The sequence below is a fragment of the Macrosteles quadrilineatus genome, unplaced genomic scaffold, assembly GCF_028750875.1.
Source record: "Macrosteles quadrilineatus isolate MER2022 unplaced genomic scaffold, UCM_ALF_1.0 Scaffold_2__2_contigs__length_208266976, whole genome shotgun sequence".
Lineage (NCBI taxonomy): Eukaryota > Metazoa > Arthropoda > Insecta > Hemiptera > Cicadellidae > Macrosteles > Macrosteles quadrilineatus.
The window spans coordinates 107640013-107662908 of NW_026542595.1; the positions used below are offsets into that span (position 1 = coordinate 107640013).

At 35.5% G+C, this 22896-nt stretch overlaps 1 protein-coding gene and 2 long non-coding RNA genes across 3 annotated transcripts; 2 read left to right on the top strand and 1 right to left on the bottom strand.

Annotated features, from left to right (window-relative positions):
• The first annotated feature begins 8727 nt into the window (after window positions 1-8727).
• On the top strand, window positions 8728-10575 carry LOC128984284 (uncharacterized). The gene is made up of 3 exons (XR_008489988.1): window positions 8728-8803; window positions 9535-9617; window positions 10430-10575. It is a non-coding gene; the product is annotated as an uncharacterized LOC128984284 (long non-coding RNA).
• A 1705-nt stretch (window positions 10576-12280) lies between these two features.
• LOC128984743 (uncharacterized) lies at window positions 12281-13183 on the bottom strand. The gene has a single exon (XM_054404090.1). The coding sequence runs from the start codon at window positions 13181-13183 to the stop codon at window positions 12281-12283; it is 903 nt and encodes a 300-aa protein (XP_054260065.1).
• Window positions 13184-17498: 4315 nt separating this feature from the next.
• Window positions 17499-22677, top strand: LOC128988151 (uncharacterized). The gene is made up of 3 exons (XR_008490336.1): window positions 17499-17645; window positions 19521-19652; window positions 22561-22677. It is a non-coding gene; the product is annotated as an uncharacterized LOC128988151 (long non-coding RNA).
• The last annotated feature ends 219 nt before the right edge of the window (window positions 22678-22896 follow it).

Below are 22896 nucleotides of genomic sequence, written 5' to 3' on the forward strand. Positions count from 1 at the left end.
AGTTAGACATGGTCCCCATGTCCATTAAAAGGAACCTGCGTATATGACAATTTTCATATAATAAGTAAAACGTGCAAATGATGGTTTTACATCGGTAAAGAATAAATAAAATATACAATGTTTTTAGAAGTAATAATCGATTAAGTGAGAGTTCATGCTACAATAAAATGAAATATTGTATTACAATGTTTAACGCATTTCTAACTGTATTGAATCTACCTGGCTTTTTAGAATCTTGTTAGCTATGTATCTTTTCCAGTAGAGATATGTAAGAAACAATGTTAAAATTACATTCCAAACTGCTATTGTTATGAGAAAATATTTTTGGATTGATTGGTGTGATATGTCTATCCATGACTCTGGTAAGGAAACAGGTTCTAAGGCGTCTGCAATTGTGGCGTGAACTGTGTAGGAGGGGTTGTGGAGGGTCCAATTTGGATTGAGGATGGTGTCTAGGTTATTGAATTCAATGTGGTCGGTTGAAGAAGGGCTGATGTGCAGAGTGTGAAGGTTTGTCCAAGTAGACGGAATGAGGTGTTTTAGGGTAGGAAGGGACTGATAATCACATGGAAAACTGCGAGAAATGAGAAGGGAGGAATTTTCTTTCAACTGACAGTGGCAAGGTATTGTTAGTTGTAGGGCACCAGGGACATTGGTGGGAATGGTTGGGATATCTGAGGGAGTGACATTGGTGCAGGACAGAACTAGAAAGGGTGTTGGATGAGTTAGGATAAACGAAGTAGGAGCAATTTTGGTGATGATCGTACGGGAAGGTTTTGGAGTACAGGTGAAATCACAGTGGGCCATAAGGATCTCAAGGTGAGCAGCCTGGAATAGCAGTTCAGCACAGGTCTGGGTCAAAGATGAGGCGCCTCGCTGCCGTGGAAGGAAGCATAAGCCAGAGGGATTGCAGGAGTCAGACTGGGGGAGGGAAAGGAAATGGTTCCAATTTGGATTGAGGATGGTGTCTAGGTTATTGAATTCAATGTGGTCGGTTGAAGAAGGGCTGATGTGCAGAGTGTGAAGGTTTGTCCAAGTAGACGGAATGAGGTGTTTTAGGGTAGGAAGGGACTGATAATCACATGGAAAACTGCGAGAAATGAGAAGGGAGGAATTTTCTTTCAACTGACAGTGGCAAGGTATTGTTAGTTGTAGGGCACCAGGGACATTGGTGGGAATGGTTGGGATATCTGAGGGAGTGACATTGGTGCAGGACAGAACTAGAAAGGGTGTTGGATGAGTTAGGATAAACGAAGTAGGAGCAATTTTGGTGATGATCGTACGGGAAGGTTTTGGAGTACAGGTGAAATCACAGTGGGCCATAAGGATCTCAAGGTGAGCAGCCTGGAATAGCAGTTCAGCACAGGTCTGGGTCAAAGATGAGGCGCCTCGCTGCCGTGGAAGGAAGCATAAGCCAGAGGGATTGCAGGAGTCAGACTGGGGGAGGGAAAGGAAATGGTTCTTATTTGATTTAGCCAAGAGAAGGTTTTCATGTTGGAGGTGGCAGGTTTGATTTTTCCAGGATAGGGGTGTGGGGAGGTATCTGTAAAGGCTCCAGGATATGTTAATAGATATAAGGGGGATTTTAATGGTGATGACGGTTTTAGACGGGGAGGATATACAAGTAACTATCGGGATATTGTAATAGGTGTGAATTTCAGAGATAGGAATAGCAATGGTATAGTGTAAGGGAATGAGTTTCATACGAAGTTCGGAAAGGTCTTTAAGAAGGGTAGATGGGGGAACAACAGTAGAAGGCAGTAGGTTTTGTCTGCAAGAGGAAGACATGTCGGAAAGGTTTAAGTTGTAGGTAGAGCGGTTGAGAAGGGTGTATAATCGGGTTAGTATTGATAGGATGTTGTTATAGAGGGCTTCCTGGTTGGTAGATTCTGAACGTAGGGTGTTTTTGAAAGAGTCCAAGGTAGAATGAACAGACGAGAGGATGAGAGAAACATTTCGGGAGAAAGATTGGAGATCTTGAGAGGATTTTACCAGGTCGTCATGGTCTAGTTTAGTTATTTTTTGTATATTATTGAGGTGATTATTTACTGTTTCCTCATTTGACGTCAGGATGTGAAGTTCGGAATCAGTGGCCGTGGAACAGCACCAATGAAGAAAGTCGCCAATGGAGTCCACTGCCCTCTTCTGCCGGTGGTCGTTGCCATACTGCTCCCGTTCTGCGTAGACGTGGTCTTGATCCAGATGGTCCATGAGGTGGTCTTCTAATGTCTTGAGCGCCGCCACAAGCTGGTTCGAGGCGTTGTCGAAACGAAATAGGCATGGTGGAAAGGTATTAGGGAAGTCGAAATGTGAGTTGGATTGGTCAAGGTTAAAAACATATGTCAAAGGAAGAGAGGCGTCATAGATAGTGATCGGATTTAGACGGATAAAGTGAGTTCCGGGAAATATTTTAATGGGAGCTTGAGATGAGGATGGAGGAGGACAAAAAAATGTAAGGAATACGAAAAGGCAAGATAGGTGCATGACGGTGGTGGTAATTGATTGTTTGGATAGAGACAGTGGTCGTTGGCTTGGTTGAGGTAGGCGCAGTCTGCGGTGTCAGCGAAGATTGTATGTCAGCGACCTTGTAGACGTTGCGGAACTCAAGTGTTGTAGTATTCGAATGGAGTCGGCGTATCTCTTCCCATGAAATAAACAGACAAGAATAAGACAATTGTTAGTGATTTGATGTAATACAAATAATGTTACTATGGGCTATAGAATATTTCCGGCAATCATGGTAAGGCGACCTAAAGAAAATGTGATTCTGAGCAACAGTTGTACAAGTAAAATGGAGATAAAAACATATGCCAATTATAAACTGTTGCTGTTGTAATTTTCCTACTCATAAAGATCAGTGATTGTGTGATAGTAGGGCAAAAACTAAATTAATGTTCTAATTAATGAATAAATGTGTGGATTGTTAACCTATTAGATTACAATGTATTATAATGTATTACACCTAAATCTACCTTCAATTAAATAACCCTTTTTATACTACCTAGTAACTTTTTTTTCAGGAGATTTGCATTATAGTATAACATAAAAATTTTCATTCCACGTATTACATTTACTACACTACCTAAGTAAAAAATCCAAGTACAATAATTTATTTACGCTAAATAATAATCCCTACTTTATTTATATAACTATAATACTCTACAACTGTTCTCTTCTATCATAGAATGGTTTCATCCTATTTGCATGGACTACGTCTGTTGTCCATTTTCCCGCCTTTTGAAGATGAATCTCGTAGTTGAGGTCCGAGAGCTTCTTCCTCACTTCAAATGGTCCACGATAGGAGGGGGCCAACTTCTTTGATCCTTCGCCAGAGTGGGGAGTTGCTAGAAGTATCTTGTCACCCGGGTCGTAATGCCGTGGTGTGTGTCCTGCATCATGACGGGTCTTCTGGCGCTGCTGGGCTTTGTGGAGGATGTCTGGGATTTTCTCTCGCACATCGTGGATTCTATTGACTGCTTCTAAGATGTCGTTGTCCGGGATTGTTGGGAGGATGGCCAAATCGATGGGATGAAGAGGCTCATAAGCGTGCAGCAGATAGAATGGTGAGTGTCCGGTGGATTCCTGTATTGACGTGTTGTAGGCGAATGTCACATTGTCCACAAACTTGCTCCAGTTGGTATGCTGGCTGTTGGAGTAGAAATGAAGCATGTCCAACAGCGTCCCGTTTACTTTTCAGATCCAGCTAAGTTGGATTGCCTACTTACATCCATTATGCTTCTCATATTGGTTTTACCAATGTTTCTAAAGCTTTTTCGTCTGGCCTCCCTCTACCGAACCATCGCAACAAAAACTAGAGGGAGATTCTTACCTTAGCCTAGTGATCTTTAAGGTGCCAAAGTCATCTTGTTGATTGTCATTAATCATCTGCTACGTGTTTCACTGGATGTCACCCAGAGATATGTCTTATCTTCTGCGCTTATGGTGTTTCTTACCTATCTATTTCCTATGCGCTTCAAATCATATATATTAAAGCTTATATTCTTTGACTGCTAATTTCTATATAATATATTATAAAGGGAAAATAAGTAAATTAGTGTCAGAATTCCGCGATCAAAGCAAAACAACCCTCAGCTCGCGCAAGCCGACGCTCTCGCAAAGCTGCCACGCTTGCACATCTACCCACCCTTGCAGAACGGTTGGATGGAGACAACTTCACGGAACCATCATCCGAACTCAGGCTGCAGTCCCCCTTGTGCAACGCTTCTTTCACGCAGTCTTCGAAAAACCTACACGCTTTACACCCGACAACCTTCCAGGACTCAACCGTGAATACCGCGGTTCTTCGCTCACCATGTTCATCCAGCTCCAGTCCCCTATCATCCAACCCTACAATGCCCACGACGTCTACGACGGCAATCAGCTTATCCAACCAAAACAGGTACTCTCTGACGAAAATCTTGATGAAATGCTCCGCACTCTTGACGAGTACTTACAAACAGTACGCGATGCAGTATATAGCGCTCTCGCCAATCCAGCACAGAAAAGTGCAAAAACGTATTTTTCTGTTGAGTAATCCACTGATAATCCTCCTGCTGCTCACCTGCACATTTGTAACGACAGAGGCTAAACTGGGGCTTTATGACATGGAAAACCTGCAATACAATGTCTTTGTACCGGGGCGTAGCTCGCATCGGTTTCCTGTGTTATCACATTTGAGTGAAGATTGAGAATCAAATAGCTTCTTACATCCATTCGAAATACGGCGAAGAGGTCCCATCAGTTTTCAGGTTGCTTTGTGGCTTCGATTGCTTCAGGGATAGTGCGTACAATAACGAGTTTCAGCGGCTGGCTAGTATGCCGTTGTTGACTTTCCAGAAGTATTTGCGCGAGGAGAAAAACATCTGTCTCAGATATGGAGCGGGACGTACCATGTCTATTAACGGAGGAGGAAGGGCCATCATTGAGTGGGAGGACGATGGAGTCTTTTCCATCACTGGATCCGCTGTGGAAACGCTGCGTGAACTCTATCCAGAGGCCAGTGGGCTACAGTCTAGTCCTGTGGTTCAGGTTGTTCGTGGCACTAGCGTACGTGACATGTGCAATTCTGTTGACCATGATGGGCTCCAGAATTACCTCGAGCTTGATGGTGCAGAAGAACAGCTCGGTGCCGATTCCATCCAACGGTACAACACCGTCACCTCCATGAAAACCTAGGCTACACGATTTGGCGTGCGTAGTTGGAAGCACGAGGCCAGTAGGCTAGTAGCTAATTTTATTAGCCTATTAACAGAAGCCCAGCTAAGCAATATAACGTTGATATAGTAGCAGTAGTTGTAGTAGCAGTAGGGTTGGTATTGGTTAATCATTTAATTATTTTAATTTAACCTGAACAGCTTGCTTAGTAATCCAACAAGTTAGCTTGGAAGCTTGGATAGCGGAGTACCGGCTATCAGATAATATATTTATCTAGTGTTTGGAACGTATTTAATATTTATTTAACTGCTACTAAGTAGCTCAATATTTTAATAGTGCAATTGCCATTTAGTTTTGCTTGTTTGGCTTGGTATTTATTGAGACCAGCTACTAGTGGTGTAGTCACTCTACCTATTGTGTACTTGTATATTATTATGTGGTACGATTATTGAGTGAACTGTTTGATTCTTAGCTTGGGCATTAGAGTTGTGTATTGGATTATAGTGTCCTAGTAGACCCCGCCTGGTGATAACACGCGTTGTGGTTTTTATTGGCAAGTCGTCGTGTAACTCACCGTGTTTTAGGCACTCTGGGCTTAACTATTGGATAGTTAGGACGAAGCCCGAGTTGCGTAGTCAGCAACGACCCCCTAGGAGAGTGGAGAATCGGCGTAGGCCTGGTAGTGATTATTGCACGTTTGTTTTGGTGACTTGTTTTTGACTTGTTCACAGTGCCCGTGTATGAGCCAGTCCTATACCGGTTAGACCCGGCTTTTGGCCCAGTGGTTTCCCTGACCTTATCGCAGACCCTGGAACTTTACCCAGCCATTGTAGGCTGAGCTATCCCCGGCAAACGGTTGCGACTGCACTTTTAATATTTTTCTTCCAGTGCGAGAAAGTAGCGTCGCAAATGGAAATTCACAGCTCAGTTAACTTTTTAGGAATACTGATTGATTCTAATCTTAATTGGAAAATTTTTGTCAATAAAGTATGTAAGAGATTAAACTCTATTTGTTTCCAAATGATTGTTCTTCGAGAGGTTATCGACTCAAAAACCAGGCTTATGATTTATCATGGTCTTTTTTTGCCAGTTGTAACCTATGGCATTGAGTTCTGGGGAATGTCATCTCATGCACATACAATTTTTAAGATCCAAAAAAAGTACATCCGCCTCATGACATTCTCCTCAAAGAGAAAGTCATGTACACAATTTTTCAAAGAATTTGGTATATTAACTGTTCCCTGCCTATATATTTTAAGAGTTCTGATGTTTGTTAAAAATAATTTTGAAATTTTAAGTAACACTCAACATAGGCACCATCATGAAACTAGATTTCAAGCAAATTTTCAGTATCCAAGACACCGTCTGACGCTATCTGAAAAGACACCACAATATATGGGGAGGAAACTGTACAATAAACTACCCAGCGATTTGAAGGAAATATTAAAGGAAAACAGCTTTAGAAAAAAGTTAAAGGATTTTTTGATTAAACAAATTATTGTTCAGTTGACACATTTTTAAATGATAAGTTTTAGAAAATCAACTTGTAAAGGGATAATTCATGTTCTTAAAATGATTATTGTGAGGTTTTATTAATTTTTTGTTTCTCTAGATACTTATTTCTAGGTGTAACTACTTAATTATGATAACTTTAATGCATTGACAATGTCATCTATTCTGTTCTAGCTTTGCTAGTTGTTAAAGAATGTACTTTCATGACAATAAAGATATTCTTATTCTTCTTATTCCTCATTGGCTCCTTCGTAATCACGGGGTAGATAGGCTCCTCTCTCAACTGCAGACTCTCGTGGACCGTATATAGAGTTCAATTGTATTTGGATTAGCAGTAGCCAGTTTTTAATTAAAGGGAATATAGTTGAATTAACCTCTTATAGAGTGTGATACTATTTGAGTATTAGTTTCTTGTACTTTGATAGTTGATGGGGACATAAACGGTCAAGTCTGGTGGTATTTTCAGTTATACACAGCTAAAAGGTTGATGAATAAAAAATGCTGCATTTTACTTTGTACACTCTCTCTACAATCAAACTTGGTTCTTTTTACTCTTGTTTTACTATTTTAATCCTAGCAGCAACTTTGACATATCAATTGCATGTGTATTTCATGGTTGTAACACTAATCTTGTTTAGTCAAATTGTAAAATTTAGGTACTTAGTGTTGTATTGAGGTAGTTATTTATCAACTATTTATGTTTTACAAGTAGGCTACCCAGCGATCGGGCAGAAATTGACCTTGAGATGATCTAGGTGTAGATAGGGTACTCTCAGCTGTTTATCTCGAATGCGCATAATCAGCTGATCACGTGACGTCAGTAGGTGTTTGTATTTTGTGGATAAAAAGTGTTGGCCTGACCGAGGATCGAACTCGGGTCTTTTGATTGGTAGTTGTACGCGTTAGCTGGTAGAGCTACAACAGCAGTTATGGATATAGAGTTTATAGTGGTAAATGACACCTTAACTTATATATAGGGTGGTAAATGACACCTTGTACCTATATAACATATGTATATATACAGGGTGTGTATTGGAGGTTTGATTTTAACCTATCATTGGAGGTTCACGGGTTCAAATCTAACCTATGTTAGAGGTTTCGAATCTAACTAATGGTAACTGAGGTTCACTGGTTCAATCCTAACATATTATTGGAGGTTCACGGGTTCGAATTTAACCAACCACTAATGGTAACTGAGGTTCACTGGTTCAATCCTAACATATTATTGGAGGTTCACGGGTTTGATTCCAACCTAACACAAAACATGTTATTTTTAATGCCGGATGTAATCCAACTTCAGCTGTTTATTTCAGCTGATCACGTGACCTGGTTTAGAGGTTTATGGGTTCAATCCTAACCTATCATTTAGAGGTCTATGGGTTCAATCCTATCCTAGTAGGTCTGGAAAAAAACACTTTATATAGTGTATAATGCTTAAACCTTACTGTTGATCATAATTGGTAAATGTTGGAGGTTATTTTATAGTGTATAATAAATATAAATCAGCTGAAAGAGGGCTTAAGTGGAATTTTACCGTTGATCATAAAAGAATGTTAAATGTGTAGTAGTATTGGAGGTTATTCTATATATGCTATAGTGTGATGAAACAAATGATAATTGTATCTGATGTTAAAAACAGCTGAAAGAAGGCTTAAGTTTACCACTGAGTATAAAAATGGTCTTTGTAAAGGCTATTAAATATCATATGTCAAACTTACATCTAATCTATGCTAAACGAGTTACTTAGGTTGTTTTTTGTATAGTGAGAGGTTCATAGGTTTGATCCTTAGCGGGTTATATGAATTTATGTATGTAACCACAAGTGAAACAGGTCTATTATACTAGAGTACTAGTGTTGATGCAGTAATAAATGTATAAATATATAAGATTTACTATGTATTACTTGTACTATATGTACATCTTGTATAAATGTTTTAGTCTAAGTTGTCAGAGCTTTCTTTAATGTAGCAGTGATTCTTACTATCTTGGTTGATTACGTGACCTCAAACCAATGCTTTGTTAATTAGTGTAACAACTGATTATATGACATTGGAGCGACCTCTACAGTGTAGCTTGTTTGTGTAGTTCAACACTTGTGTAGTTCAATGTGAGATCAATGTTACAGCTTCTATTATGGGTAAGTGTTAGAAGTAACTATTTATTAAAACTATTACTATTTTGAAATTTGTATTATAATACAAATGTATTAACAATAAAGGGTTTTTGAGGTTAAATAAAAACAGTAGATTTTACTCAGAGAAATATATATTTAGCCTATCGGCTATAAATTTTCTGCAAAAGGGACATCTATATACCCTGTGCGCGCAATTAGGGCACAGGGTATGCCCACATGGTTGTAAAGCAACTGTGGGGGCATTCTCTAGGCAAATTTGACACGTTACCGAATTAATTGGGGGATTTGATGGTCGTGGAACTCGTTCTGATATCATAGTGTCTATTTGGCCGGTAGTCTGCCTCAATACACCTTCTAAAGTGTTACGGAGGTCCTCCCATAGAGCTGATATAACTGCTGGCTGTAGTCCACAAGCATTTGAATAACCCTCTAATGTATTTCCGGCTAAGCTAGCTACAGCTAGGAGTTCGGTTCGTAGCGTAGCAATCCTACCAGCTGCAGCTGCAGGTAGGGTAAATTCCGGGTTATTCATAGCCTGAAAGATATTATACAAGAATTAATGTTTTTATCTATTTATATAAAATAGTATAAACCATAAATCAGCTGGTTAGTAAAATTTATTACAGTAGTATATAATAAATCTCTCTCAAGTTGGAGGTAAACAATAGTTAAATTTTGTGTGGAAAGTTTAGTGTAAACATATTAATTTATTTATACTTAATTTCTCTTTAAAGGATACCTACCCTTTGAAGTAACCTCCTGCGAAAGGTTTCAAGGCGAGCGCTCTGCCGGCAGCTGCGACATTCACGTGTTTCAGGTATAGTTGAAGTAGAATTCTGAAAATAGAAACATATATATTAAGCTGATTTTTATTTACTTCAATATATAGTTGATTTATCATCAAGGTAATATTATATTTGGATCACTCATTTACTAGTTAATCTGTATCATATAAAACTGGGGTAGCTTTCTCTTCTAATTTAAATTTATTGTTTGAAGGAATAAAAATAACTGAATAAAACTCTGTTATAAAAACATATACTACAGATTTATATAAACATTTGTAGATTTAATAATGTAGTGTTTAACTAATATTCTTTCTATAGATTTGTATAGGTGAAATATTTGTTTAAGTACTATATCAAGTCCCAATAAGTGGAAAATAATATGGTTTTATAAACCAGGTGTAGCCCACTGTTGGAATGTAAAACTTATTAGAACTAAAAATATATGTGTTGAAGTAACTTTGTGATTAGTTAACTAATGCAACTCTATTTAAGTGTAACAGTTTATTAGATTAATAGCTATAAAGATTAATAAGTTTGATAAATGTGGTGTTTTATTTTTAAATCTTTAAAAAAGAGATAAATAATAACAGAAAAAATCTAATAGCTGTAATTGTATCTCAACACTTTTATTTGTTGTATATATAAGAAATTTATCATTAGTAACTAAAGCAAGCTTAGGAAGCTAATATGTTTAGTAGAGTTAAAACCATTGAAGTAATTACTTAACTATATCAGCAAAAATAAAAAGTATGTTGAGTTGAATGATTTGATTTTGAGTTTGTTCTTACAGGCTATCAGTATTACACTTATATGTCTTGTAATGTTAAAATACTTATTACAGGTTGTATATGTTGGGGAGATTGTGATGGACCGGCTAATTCATCAGCTGTTGGCTGCTGTCTAGCAACATCAGCTGGAGTATTCACTGTTGAAGGTGTTTGGGATATAGCTGAAGTTAAAGGTATTGTAGGTCTAATGATATTAGTTATATCGGAAGATGGCTATTGAAAACAAAATAAGTATTAGTAATAGCTTAGGTAGTAATTACTTGATTACATCAGTAAAAATAAAAAAATGTCGAGTTAATTAAATTGATTTTGTTAAAATACTATAATAATTTGTACTTGTTTATACAAGTATGTTTTATTAAACAGAACCTTACTGTTGAGCATAAAAGAATGTTAAATATGTAGTAGTATTGGATGTTTATAATAAATGTGGAACAAACGATAATTTATCTATCTGATGTTAAAAACAGCTAAAAGAGGGCTTAACTTTATCATTAAAAGCTACTAAATATAGTAGGTTTGACTTGAAGGTGGTTGATAATTATCTAACTTCTTTGGTAATTATCTAACTACATTAGTAAAATAAAAAGTATGTTGAGTTGAATGATTTGATTTTGAGTTTGTTCTTACAGGCTATTAGTATTACACTTATATGTCTTGTAATGTTAAAATACTTACTACAGGTTGTACTCGTCTGGAAGGTTGGGATGGTCCAGCTAATTCATCAGCTGTTGCTGTCTGCTGTCTAGCAACACCAGCTGGGGTATTCACTGTTGAAGGTGTCTGGGATATAGCTGAAGTTGAAGGTATTGTAGGTCTAACGATATTAGCTATATCGGAAGATGGCTATTGAAAACAAAATAAGTATTAGTAATAGCTTAGGTAGTAATTACTTGATTACATCAGTAAAAATAAAAAAATGTCGAGTTAATTAAATTGATTTTGTTAAAATACTATAATAATTTGTACTTGTTTCTACATGTATGTTTTATTAAACAGAACCTTACTGTTGAGCATAAAAGAATATTAAATATGTAGTAGTATTGGATGTTTATAATAAATGTGGAACAAACGATAATTTATCTATCTGATGTTAAAAACAGCTAAAAGAGGGCTTAACTTTATCATTAAAAGCTACTAAATATAGTAGGTTTGACTTGAAGGTGGTTGATAATTATCTAACTTCTTTGGTAATTATCTAACTACATTAGTAAAATAAAAAGTATGTTGAGTTGAATGATTTGATTTTGAGTTTGTTCTTACAGGCTATTAGTATTACACTTATATGTTATTGTGATATCCGTGGATAAGTAAAGTTATGTTTGGTTTTCCTGCTTTAAATTAAGTTTTAAGTTAATAAATGTAGAATAAATAAAGAGTTAAAATTGTATCAACTTTCTTTCTTTAGTATTAGTTTATTTACATTCAATTATTTCCATGGAAACCAAAAATAAAAACCAGCTGTCTCAGCACACTCCCACATCATTAGTTAGTTGTTCTGGGCCCCTTTTTTCTTTCCGGAATTCACGTCAGAGACTTCAATGGGATACAACAAGTTAATAGGTCTGGTGATGTATTTCCCAGATCCTAACTTTAATTTGGCACTTCTTACGTTTCCATCAGCACTGACGTTAAGGACTTCTATTTTCCCAAGTCGCCATGTCCCTCTGGGTAATGTGTCGTGAACATGAACTACATCACCAACTTGTGGATGTTGGGTTGACAGAATTCTTCCTTGTTTGATATTATGTTGAGTTCTCTCCCTTAAACTCAACAGATAGTCTTTCTTCCAAATCTTCCAAAAGCTATTTAAGTTGTTGGTTCCCTTTTTCCACATCTTTAATAAGTCCGATTCAGTCACTTTAGAAATAAACTCCATGTCGTTTTCTTGACATTCATTCAAACTATTTACAAAACCATTTTTTTCCATGGAAATTAAGGAAGTGGCCAGGAGTTATAATAAAGTCAGTCAAACTTTGATCTGAGGAAGATACATAAACTAGTGGTCTTGAGTTGACAACAGCTTCTATTTCAATCATCACAGTGTCGAGTTGTGATTTAGTCAGAGTAACTGAACCAATACTCTTTCTTAAACATCTCTTTATCAAAGATATCAACCTCTCGTACATTCCTCCCATCCAAGGTGCAAACTCTGGGATGTAAGTAAATTCGATGTGGTTTTCACTTACATAAGACAGTAATTCTGGTGTAGCGAGATGTTCAACAAACATATCATTCAAGAACGAGGAAGCCCTCTTAAACTGAGTAGCGTTGTCCAAGTAAATCTTCTTCGGAGTACCTCTTCTTCCCACAAACCTCCTGAGAGATAGTAAGAATTCTTCTGACGACAAGTTATTGGTGATCTCTAAATGAACAGCTCTCGTGACTAAACAGGTGAATATGCAACCGTAAACTTTTGAAACTTCAACTCTAGAAGCTTGAAAGGATTTAATGTAGAGAGGGCCAAAGTAGTCAAGTCCTGTAAATTGGAAAGGTATACTTTCAGTCACCCGTTCTGTTGGAAGCGAGGGTATTTGGGGCAGCTTGTATGGTCCACCTTCGTATTTTAAACATTTCAAACATTTTCGCAAAACTCTGTTGACTTCAGCTCTGCCATGGATTATCCAAAAGGATTTCCGAAGTTCCGAGAGAGTTTGTTGCACTCCCATGTGAAAAATCTTACAGTGACACTCTTCTATGAGCAGTTGAGTAAATAAATCGTTCTTTGGTAGAAGTATAGGGAACTTGCAATATTCTTCAAGGTCTGCATTTGAGATCCTACCCTTACATCTGATAAGTCCATTCATATCAACGAATAGGCCAAGTTGATTCTGCAATCTATCATACCTACCATCTCTTATATTACTTAGTGTTTCACTAAAACAAGTGTTTTGAACATGTTTGATCCACGATAAACGAGCATCTTTGAGTTCTTCAGATGTAGGAATAACATGATTTGGTTGTTTATTCCGTCTGCATCCACTTATAAACCTTTTACAAAAAACTGTTGTCAAAATCAGTTTCGAAAGTAATGAAAACCTTTGTATATCTATGCCAAAAGGACTACTAGTTTCACTTACGTCTTCGGTCTTTGTAGTCAAGGTGACGACGTTTTCTTCAATAGTTTCAACCATATCGTCTTCAGTTAATGGCTTGTTAAAATCAGAAGACCAATCCGGCCACAAGTCTTGACTACAAGACATCCATTGTGGACCTGACCACCATTCATTGCAGTGTTTCAGATTATCCACCGTTTTACCTCGAGTCGCCATATCAGCTGGATTTTCGTCAGTAGGAACGTATCTAAATTGCGTCTCGGTGTTGGTTTTGATCTCCATTACTCTTCTCTCCACAAACTTAGGAAGCAGCTTTGTTGTGCTAATCCAACGTAACACGCATTGTGAATCAGTCCACAGTATCTTATTTACAACAGGAAATTTTAAGGATTCTTCCACAAAACGTAATGCTCTTGTTCCAATCAACACTCCTAAAAGTTCGAGTCTTGGAAAGGTAATTTTCGGCTTTGACTTTGGGGTTAAATGGCTTTTACAAAACATGAGAGTCACTTTGACAGTCTCCTTACTAATTAATTTGATATACACAGCACACGAATATACATCCTTTGATGCATCCGTAAAACAATGGAGCTCTACATGATCTGCTCGTAATCCTGCGAATCGAGGAATAGAAACTTCAGTTACTTTAATAATATCATCACATATAATATTCCATTCCCTACATTTAGGCTCATCTAGTAATTCGTCCCAATCCAAATTGTCTTCCCACATCTGTTTGAGAAAGATTTTAGCCTTCAGTGTTACAGGGGATAATAACCCTAAGGGATCAAAAACGGATGATATAGTACTTAAAACTTGTCTTTTTGAAATAGGTTTGTTTCTGTCATTGTTAACAGGTTTTATGTGAAGATTGTCAAGATTGGTGTTCCATCTTAATCCAAGAACATTAACATCAGTAGGATTCTCAGTTGTAGTTTTTTCCATTGGTATTTGTGTCATTAGTGTCTTTGAGTTTGAAGACCAACATCTAAGGTTCATGTTAATATCAGAGAACAAACTAGAAGCAGTTGTAAATAGTGTTGTGGCCTCTTGATCTGTGTCACATCCGGTAACCACATTATCAACATAAAATGAAGACTTCAACCTTTCATTAAGATTATCAAGTTCACAATTTGACAAATGATGAAAAACAGTAGCACTGAGTAAAAATGGACTGGATATGATTCCAAACGGAACCCTACAAAATCGATACTCCTCAATATTATCCTTAGTAGGTGCTGACAAAGGATCTTTGAGCCACAGAAATCTAGTTACATCTCTATCTGGAGTTTGAAGATTTATTTGAAGGAATGCCTTCTCAATATCAGCAATAATTCCAATAGCATTCATTCTAAAACGTAAAAGTAAACTACATAGGTTTTCCAAAATTACAGGTCCACGGTAAAGACAATCATTAAGACTATTGTTGCCTTTTCTGGTTTTTGCTGACGCGTCATACACTATCCTAAGTTTAGTTGAGGTTTTCGACTCAGTGATAATAGGGTGATGAGGTATATAGTGAAGGACTCCATCGTTTCTGTCTGAAAAACTCACTCGTTCGATTATACCTCTGACACACATAAGACCTCTGACTACCACTATCAAAAAGAACACCACAACGCGTTTCTTGTTTAGTATCAGCATTACGCAAAGTAATAGTTGCAGTTTGAAGAATAACACTCTCCGACATAGAAATTAAAGCAGACTCTTCGGTATCTATAGGTACCTTGCTCGGGTTGAAGTTACTTGCAGGCAAAGCTTTGGCATGATTAGTTGATCGGGTGTCTACTTTGATGGTGTTTCTAGAAATTTGGTCTGTAGGAAACTGTTTGGTACATAAGCTTCTATTGTGATTATTCTGTTGTTTAAACGGAACCCTACAAAATCGATACTCCTCAATATTATCCTTAGTAGGTGCTGACAAAGGATCTTTGAGCCACAGAAATCTAGTTACATCTCTATCTGGAGTTTGAAGATTTATTTGAAGGAATGCCTTCTCAATATCAGCAATAATTCCAATAGCATTCATTCTAAAACGTAAAAGTAAACTACATAGGTTTTCCAAAATTACAGGTCCACGGTAAAGACAATCATTAAGACTATTGTTGCCTTTTCTGGTTTTTGCTGACGCGTCATACACTATCCTAAGTTTAGTTGAGGTTTTCGACTCAGTGATAATAGGGTGATGAGGTATATAGTGAAGGACTCCATCGTTTCTGTCTGAAAAACTCACTCGTTCGATTATACCTCTGACACACATAAGACCTCTGACTACCACTATCAAAAAGAACACCACAACGCGTTTCTTGTTTAGTATCAGCATTACGCAAAGTAATAGTTGCAGTTTGAAGAATAACACTCTCCGACATAGAAATTAAAGCAGACTCTTCGGTATCTATAGGTACCTTGCTCGGGTTGAAGTTACTTGCAGGCAAAGCTTTGGCATGATTAGTTGATCGGGTGTCTACTTTGATGGTGTTTCTAGAAATTTGGTCTGTAGGAAACTGTTTGGTACATAAGCTTCTATTGTGATTATTCTGTTGTTTACAGTAAACACACCTTTTATGTGATTTACAAAATTTCACAGTGTGTCCCTTACTTAAACATACGTAGCACCTACCTTGAATTGCTTTCTTACGTGCCTCAGCAGATTGATATTTTGTACATTGGTCATTCCAATGTGTTCCTTCACAAAAAATACAATTTAATTTATCGTTTCCCACGAGTGAGTGGGTAGTTGTCAACCTCTTAGTGTCCGCCTGTGGATTGGGAACAGTAACAAAACTATTAGAGTAAGATGAAGTGCTAGGTGTTGAGGTCGTCAGTTGCTCTGCTTTCTCCCGAATCGAAATTAAGTTATTTACAAATTTGCACAAAGTTTTAACATCCAATTCCCCAGAAATATTCATTTCTTCAACTTTCAAAACAATCTCATAGGGCAGCTTACTGAAAATTTGAGAAACAAAGTAGTTAGAAGTAACGTCTTCACCTAAGGCTTGAAGACAACGCATATGTTTCTCAATGTTGTCAAATCCTCGCCTTAGTGTTACCGTGTCACTGGACTTGATAGGTGGCATATCCCTCAAGGCACAGTAATGAGAATTCACTATTACCTGTTTCTTAGCAAATCTGTCTTTCAACAAGGTAATAGCAATATCATAGTTTAGATCTGTAATGGGGAGTCCAGCGATGCAACGTTTAGCGTCACCTTTTAATTGTGCAATCAAATAGTTAAATTTGTCAACGTTACTGAGTGTGGGGTGGCTATGAATGGCAGACTCAAAACTATCCCAAAACTCCTGCCACCGTAGCATGTCCCCTTGGAAGGTTGGTAATACCAACTTTGGTAGTTGAACATACTGGTGCTGTATAGTTGGTATTGGCTGAACGGTAGACGTATCAGGCACTGTTGCCTGTGACTTATTAGTTTGAGAAATATCTAGTCTTACCGTAAGCTGTGCAAGCACCTCCTCACAGTCCATCATAGTATTTATGAAGTCGTCCTCTGTGGTGGGTCCTTCAGTTTGTCCATCTTCAGTAATAGGCTCGGTGTCCAAACGTTTTTGAATTTCTTCCACTCTCTTTACAAAGCTTGTCAAAGTCCGTAGTCGTGTTTGAAGTTGTAGTTCTGTTAAGTCTGTAGTCTCCAAGAATGCATTTGTATCAGTAGTATAAGTCTTCAGTCGTAGTAAGGCAGATTTCAATCGAAGGTCCCATCTTGAAGTCATTCTTTGTTATTCAGGAAAGTGAAGTTCAAAGTTGGAAGTTGTAACAATTTTGAGTAAAGAAGTTAAGTTTAGAAAGTTGTAAAAAGTTAAAGCAGGAAACCACGCTCTGCTACCATATTGTGATATCCGTGGATAAGTAAAGTTATGTTTGGTTATCCTGCTTTAAATTAAGTTTTAAGTTAATAAATGTAGAATAAATAAAGAGTTAAAATTGTATCAACTTTCTTTCTTTAGTATTAGTTTATTTACATTCAATTATTTCCATGGAAACCAAAAATAAAAACCAGCTGTCTCAGCACATATGTCTTGTAATGTTAAAATACTTACTACAGGTTGTACTCGTCTGGAAGGTTGGGATGGTCCAGCTAATTCAGCAGTCATTGCTCGCCGCATTGCAACATTAGCTCGTGTATTAGACGACGACCTATCTACAGATAGCCAAATTCCATCGGTTGAGGATGCCTGGGCTACAGCTGAAGTTGAAGGTATTGAATGAGGTGTAATAGGAGGTACTACTAATGAGGGTCTAACAACAGAAACTATTGTTGGTGAGAGCTGTTGAAAATAAAATTAGTATTAGTAATAGGCGGGGTGTTATTAAAATAATATTAAATTGTTTAGGTAATGCTACCTACATGTTCTGATGAAAACATTCGTAGAAAACTTGAAGGTTCCAGTATTATCATATTTGTAATTTCTTCATGTGGAAATCCAGAAATAGGGATTGAAGCTGAAGGGATGTTTGTTAGGTCCCTCTCATAAAACACACCATCTCTCTGAAACAAATAGTTTAAAATGTAAATAGGTATAAGATTCTCTTAAACTATAAAAATCTTTTTGTCTCTATATAACTCACCATAAGAATTCGTAGAACACAGGTAACATCATTAATCCTTGAAGTTATATAATAATCCTCAACTAACAGCTCCTGCAAAGCTGTTGTATAAAGCTCGCTTACACACCTCTCAGCATAATCTTGGTCTACTTGCCGGAAGTTGGTGGGTATAGCAAGTCTAGCTATAACTTCTTCCTGAAACACAATCTTAGCTAAATAATGATATACAGTATAAACATATATAATATAAATTATATTTTAATATTGTTTTAAAAATATTTAAAATGTATTTTACCGAAAAAATGTGAAGAACTATCCCTCTTGTGTGTACGAACCAAAGGCCAAAGTTATTTGATCTGTTAATCTGAAACATAAAATGGTTATAATATAATCCTAGTAAATATTTGTTGTATTGTTTTCTTACTGAGTCTCCACGGGGTAAAAGCACTCGTTCTGTATTTAGCCGCCTACGTCTAGTGGGTGGTGGTGAAGAACTCTCAGATATCTGTAAAAATAAAGCTTATTAAAAATAGAATAATAATAACTAACTGTTAGTTTAACTATTATTGAAATCAACTCATCTGTTGGTTGCTAGACTTTTTTAAAATTACAACCTTAAACTAAAATTAAAGTTTTAATATTTTTTTATCATAAAACTCTGTTACATACCTAGGATTATTTAATATCTAAGATATGTATTATATAAGGAAAACTATAACTTACATTATTTATAGCTCTTCTTTGTTCATTTTGTCTACTCTGTAAATAGAAGGAAATAATATTATTACCATATTTGAACTAGTAATATTATTACTGAGTCTCCACGGGGTAAAAGCACTCGTTCTGTATTTAGCCGCCTACGTCTAGTGGGTGGTGGTGAAGAACTCTCAGATATCTGTAAAAATAAAGCTTATTAAAAATAGAATAATAATAACTAACTGTTAGTTTAACTATTATTGAAATCAACTCATCTGTTGGTTGCTAGACTTTTTTTAAATTACAACCTTAAACTAAAATTAAAGTTTTAATATTTTTTATCATAAAACTCTGTTACATACCTAGGATTATTTAATATCTAAGATATGTATTATATAAGGAAAACTATAACTTACATTATTTATAGCTCTTCTTTGTTCATTTTGTCTACTCTGTAAATAGAAGGAAATAATATTATTACCATATTTGAACTAGTAATATTATATAACTCTAAAAGAATTTTTTGTCAAAACATTTTGTTGGTTAGGAATATCTGTGTAGTCTAAATATATACACCTGTGTGTTTAATCATGCTTAACATTATATGTTGTAGCTTTCTGAAATTATAAGGCTCTCTTATAAATAAAAATTAAATCACAAACTATGATCAAGTATATATATATATAGTATAGTTGAGATAAATAGAACTTGTTTGAAATGTAGAACTTTGTGATTGGTTTGTAATAGAAAAAAAGCTATTAAAATAAGTAGAATTTAAAATCTTGTTTAACAAACTCTAACTAATTCTAATCTATAAATATACTTACAGCTGATCTTAGAATATCAAGATCATCTTGAAAGAAGGAATCTCTTGAACTCTGACTTGGTGGAACTACAGATCCAGGGCTTGAAGGTGGTGAATCTATGATGCTTGAATTTGGGCTTGATGGTGAACTAGCTGGTGAGTTGTTTTGTATAGGAGTTACTAAATAGTTATAGATGTGATCATTTATGTGTATCCAGTTTGTATTAGCTGTAAAACGCCTTGTTGTTGTTTGCCAAGCCCAAATAGGGTTGTCTTGAAGTGTATACATTCTGATCAATTGCCAATTATATCCATCAATGTTTTCATGTATGATAACTATACAATTAGAGGGACCTGCTCCTTGTATTTGTATTTCATGTATTAGTTGTTGCGCCGTTTGCTAAAAAACAAATAATTAAATTATATAGCTGATTAAAATATAAACAATAATCTAGAAACTTTTAAAACAGCTAGAGCAGAGCCTAAGAGTATAAGACTAGTTTGCAACATATTATTTATATAGATTATAAATATGTTTGTTGCTTAAATTATAAATACTAATAACTTTTAAAGAGTTAACTTAATCACCTCACTATAGTCATCAAAACTAAAAACAAATTCTTAAAGCTCTTGTGTAATTGATTACTGTGTAAAATCTGTCTAAATAAAAGGTTTAGTAAAATATATTTGATTTAGAGTAAAGTTTAAGATATGAGAGGTGACAAAAATACTTAATCTTGATATATTGTAAAAATCTAATTATATATATTCAAGTTATATAGCTTACCCAGGTAATCGGATAAAAGTTGCTTAATACATGTGGCGGGGAGCGAGGCGGTAAAAGCGGGTTAGCTTCTAAAATGAGAAGATGGCCAAAATCGTTTTGAAAAAAACTATCTGTCTCCATAGCAACAAATGGCTGAAAACATAAGTAGAATTAAAAACCTAATAAGTTGAATTAAACACTTAGATAAGTAGAAGTTTATCTATATAAAGCTTCTACTTACAACAAGAACAGAAGATTCAGCCTCTCTTAACATATCTCTTAAGTGTGAGTTAAAGACAATCCTTTTTGATATAGGTGCTTGCCGAACATTAGGTCTTGCAAGCAGTTGACGTTCTTCAGAGTTATAGATGCACCATTTCTCTATAAAAAACATATTATGATTAATAAAAAATACTTTTTAAAAGAGAGACACTATCTATATAAATAAAATTAGAGTTTTGTCTGTATATCGGATAAAATTATAAACTTTTTATCTTTTGGTTTTTTGATTTCTGATAACTAGGAAAAAGACCTTGAAATAGTGTTGTATATACGTGGGAAATTATATTTTTAAATAAGCATTTTTAGTCAAGATTTAGTATATAATTGATAGATAAAACTGATAGTAAAAATAAAAGTAGGCCTATTATGTTTTATTTGTCACCACTGGTGGTTTAATTTTGTTAAAGTGCATCTCATGTGATAGGATATATTAGGGTTAACTAGTAGATACAGATAATTAATCCTTTTATTGATTATTATATTGGTTTAAAACAAACAACATAAATTAAGTTATATATAATAGTGAGCATATCTAAGAATACATAAACCAACTGTTTTATAAGGTTTTAACTAAATACTATAAAAGTTTTATATTACACAGCTAGTGATTATATATTTTTAAATAAAACCTACCATTAATCGAAGTAAAGTGATGACTTGTGATGACTCTATGATATGGACTCCAGTTTGTTCGGGAGGGTTACTTATCGACCACATATCTCGAATCCTATTTTGAGCATATTCCTAAAAACCATACATATATAGATTAAAAATAAAGAATTAGACAAACTAATACTACTACTATTAGAGGTACTTAAACTACATAGAGACCTACATACCTCAGAAATTGTCCAGAAGCCCGTAGGTATAGGTGGTATTAGGTCTAGATTATCATAGTCTAATGTGACAAAGGAAAGGACATCCCCATGCACATTAATGAAGTAATGTTCCAAGTCAGCATTGTAGGGATATTGATCCAAAAAGGTCTCCAAACCACCACCCCACTGTAATAACAAATATATATTTATACAAAAGTTATGAATTAACTATCAAATTAAACTATAATTTAGCTCACAGCCCTAATTAACATATAGGCAAAATTTTATGAATATTTAAAGTCAGCTGTTGGTAAAAGTTGGTTCTATGATATACATTAAAATTACCAATAGGGTGCAGTCTATTATATTTATAAAAACAGCTTCAGCATAGACAAAAATATACAATGAGAACTAGTAAAATTGTTTACAGTTAGGTTTTTAAATTTGTGATATCTTTTTAGGTTAAATAATAAAACATTAAAGTAAATGTGTATACAACAAATATAAATAAAGATGAATAATAGTTTACTTACAGTTTCCAAAATTGATCGTTCTCTTTCATCTCTTGTATCTCCTTCTATTGTTGCCCTATCCTATAAAAACATATTCATTGATAAAAAACACTAACAAAGAGCTTTTCCTAATTAAAAATAAATAATTATTTTATAATAAATATATTAAAAAACACAAAGCTACTTTTAATTATTTATCTAAAGTTGTATAATTATATAGTACTACTTACTTGACCATTTGGGGGCAGATTTTCATCAACTGCTTCAGAGCTGATTAGTAGTCTCAATACAAGTAGTATGAAGAATAACACCATATTAGCTATGATGAAAACTAACATAACAATAATCCATATAGCAGCTACAGCTTATATATATATGATTGGAGGGAGGGAACATCTGAGTTAACCACATTTTCCACCTCCTTCCTAAGACAGTATTATCTGTCACTATTTCCCCTCCTCTCCAAAGCAATATTATCTGTTACTATCATCATTTTCTAACAAGATGCCTAATGGTGTGTGCTGGAGCTGTCGCCGCAACGTCTTTTGTTGCTCTATTGAAGAGCACTGGGGAGAATGGCTCTCCCTATGTTGCCAGTATGTATCTCTAAACTTAATTTATAAAATTTATTTCTCAAGAGTTTTTAACTTTATACTGATTCTAATACTCTTTTATATGATTTATAGATGCAGCGATATGACAGCAGAGGAAGTATTGACTGTCTATTATGGACAATATAAAGAATATGTGGCTGAATGCAGCCACGAACTAGAAGAGGAGGAAGAAGAGGAGGAAGAAGAAATAGAAGAAGATGAAGGAATTGAGGCCGATTTAGAAGAAAATTGGTAAATTTATTAAATATATTTTCACTTAGGTGACACAGGTTTAAGTTTATAGTAGGATCATTATTTTATATAACCATATAAAAACATATATAATGTCTAAAGTTTAAATATCACAAATATTTTTAGGTATCCACTTTTATTTTAGGGTCCACTAAATCCCTACACATATATTTTTAC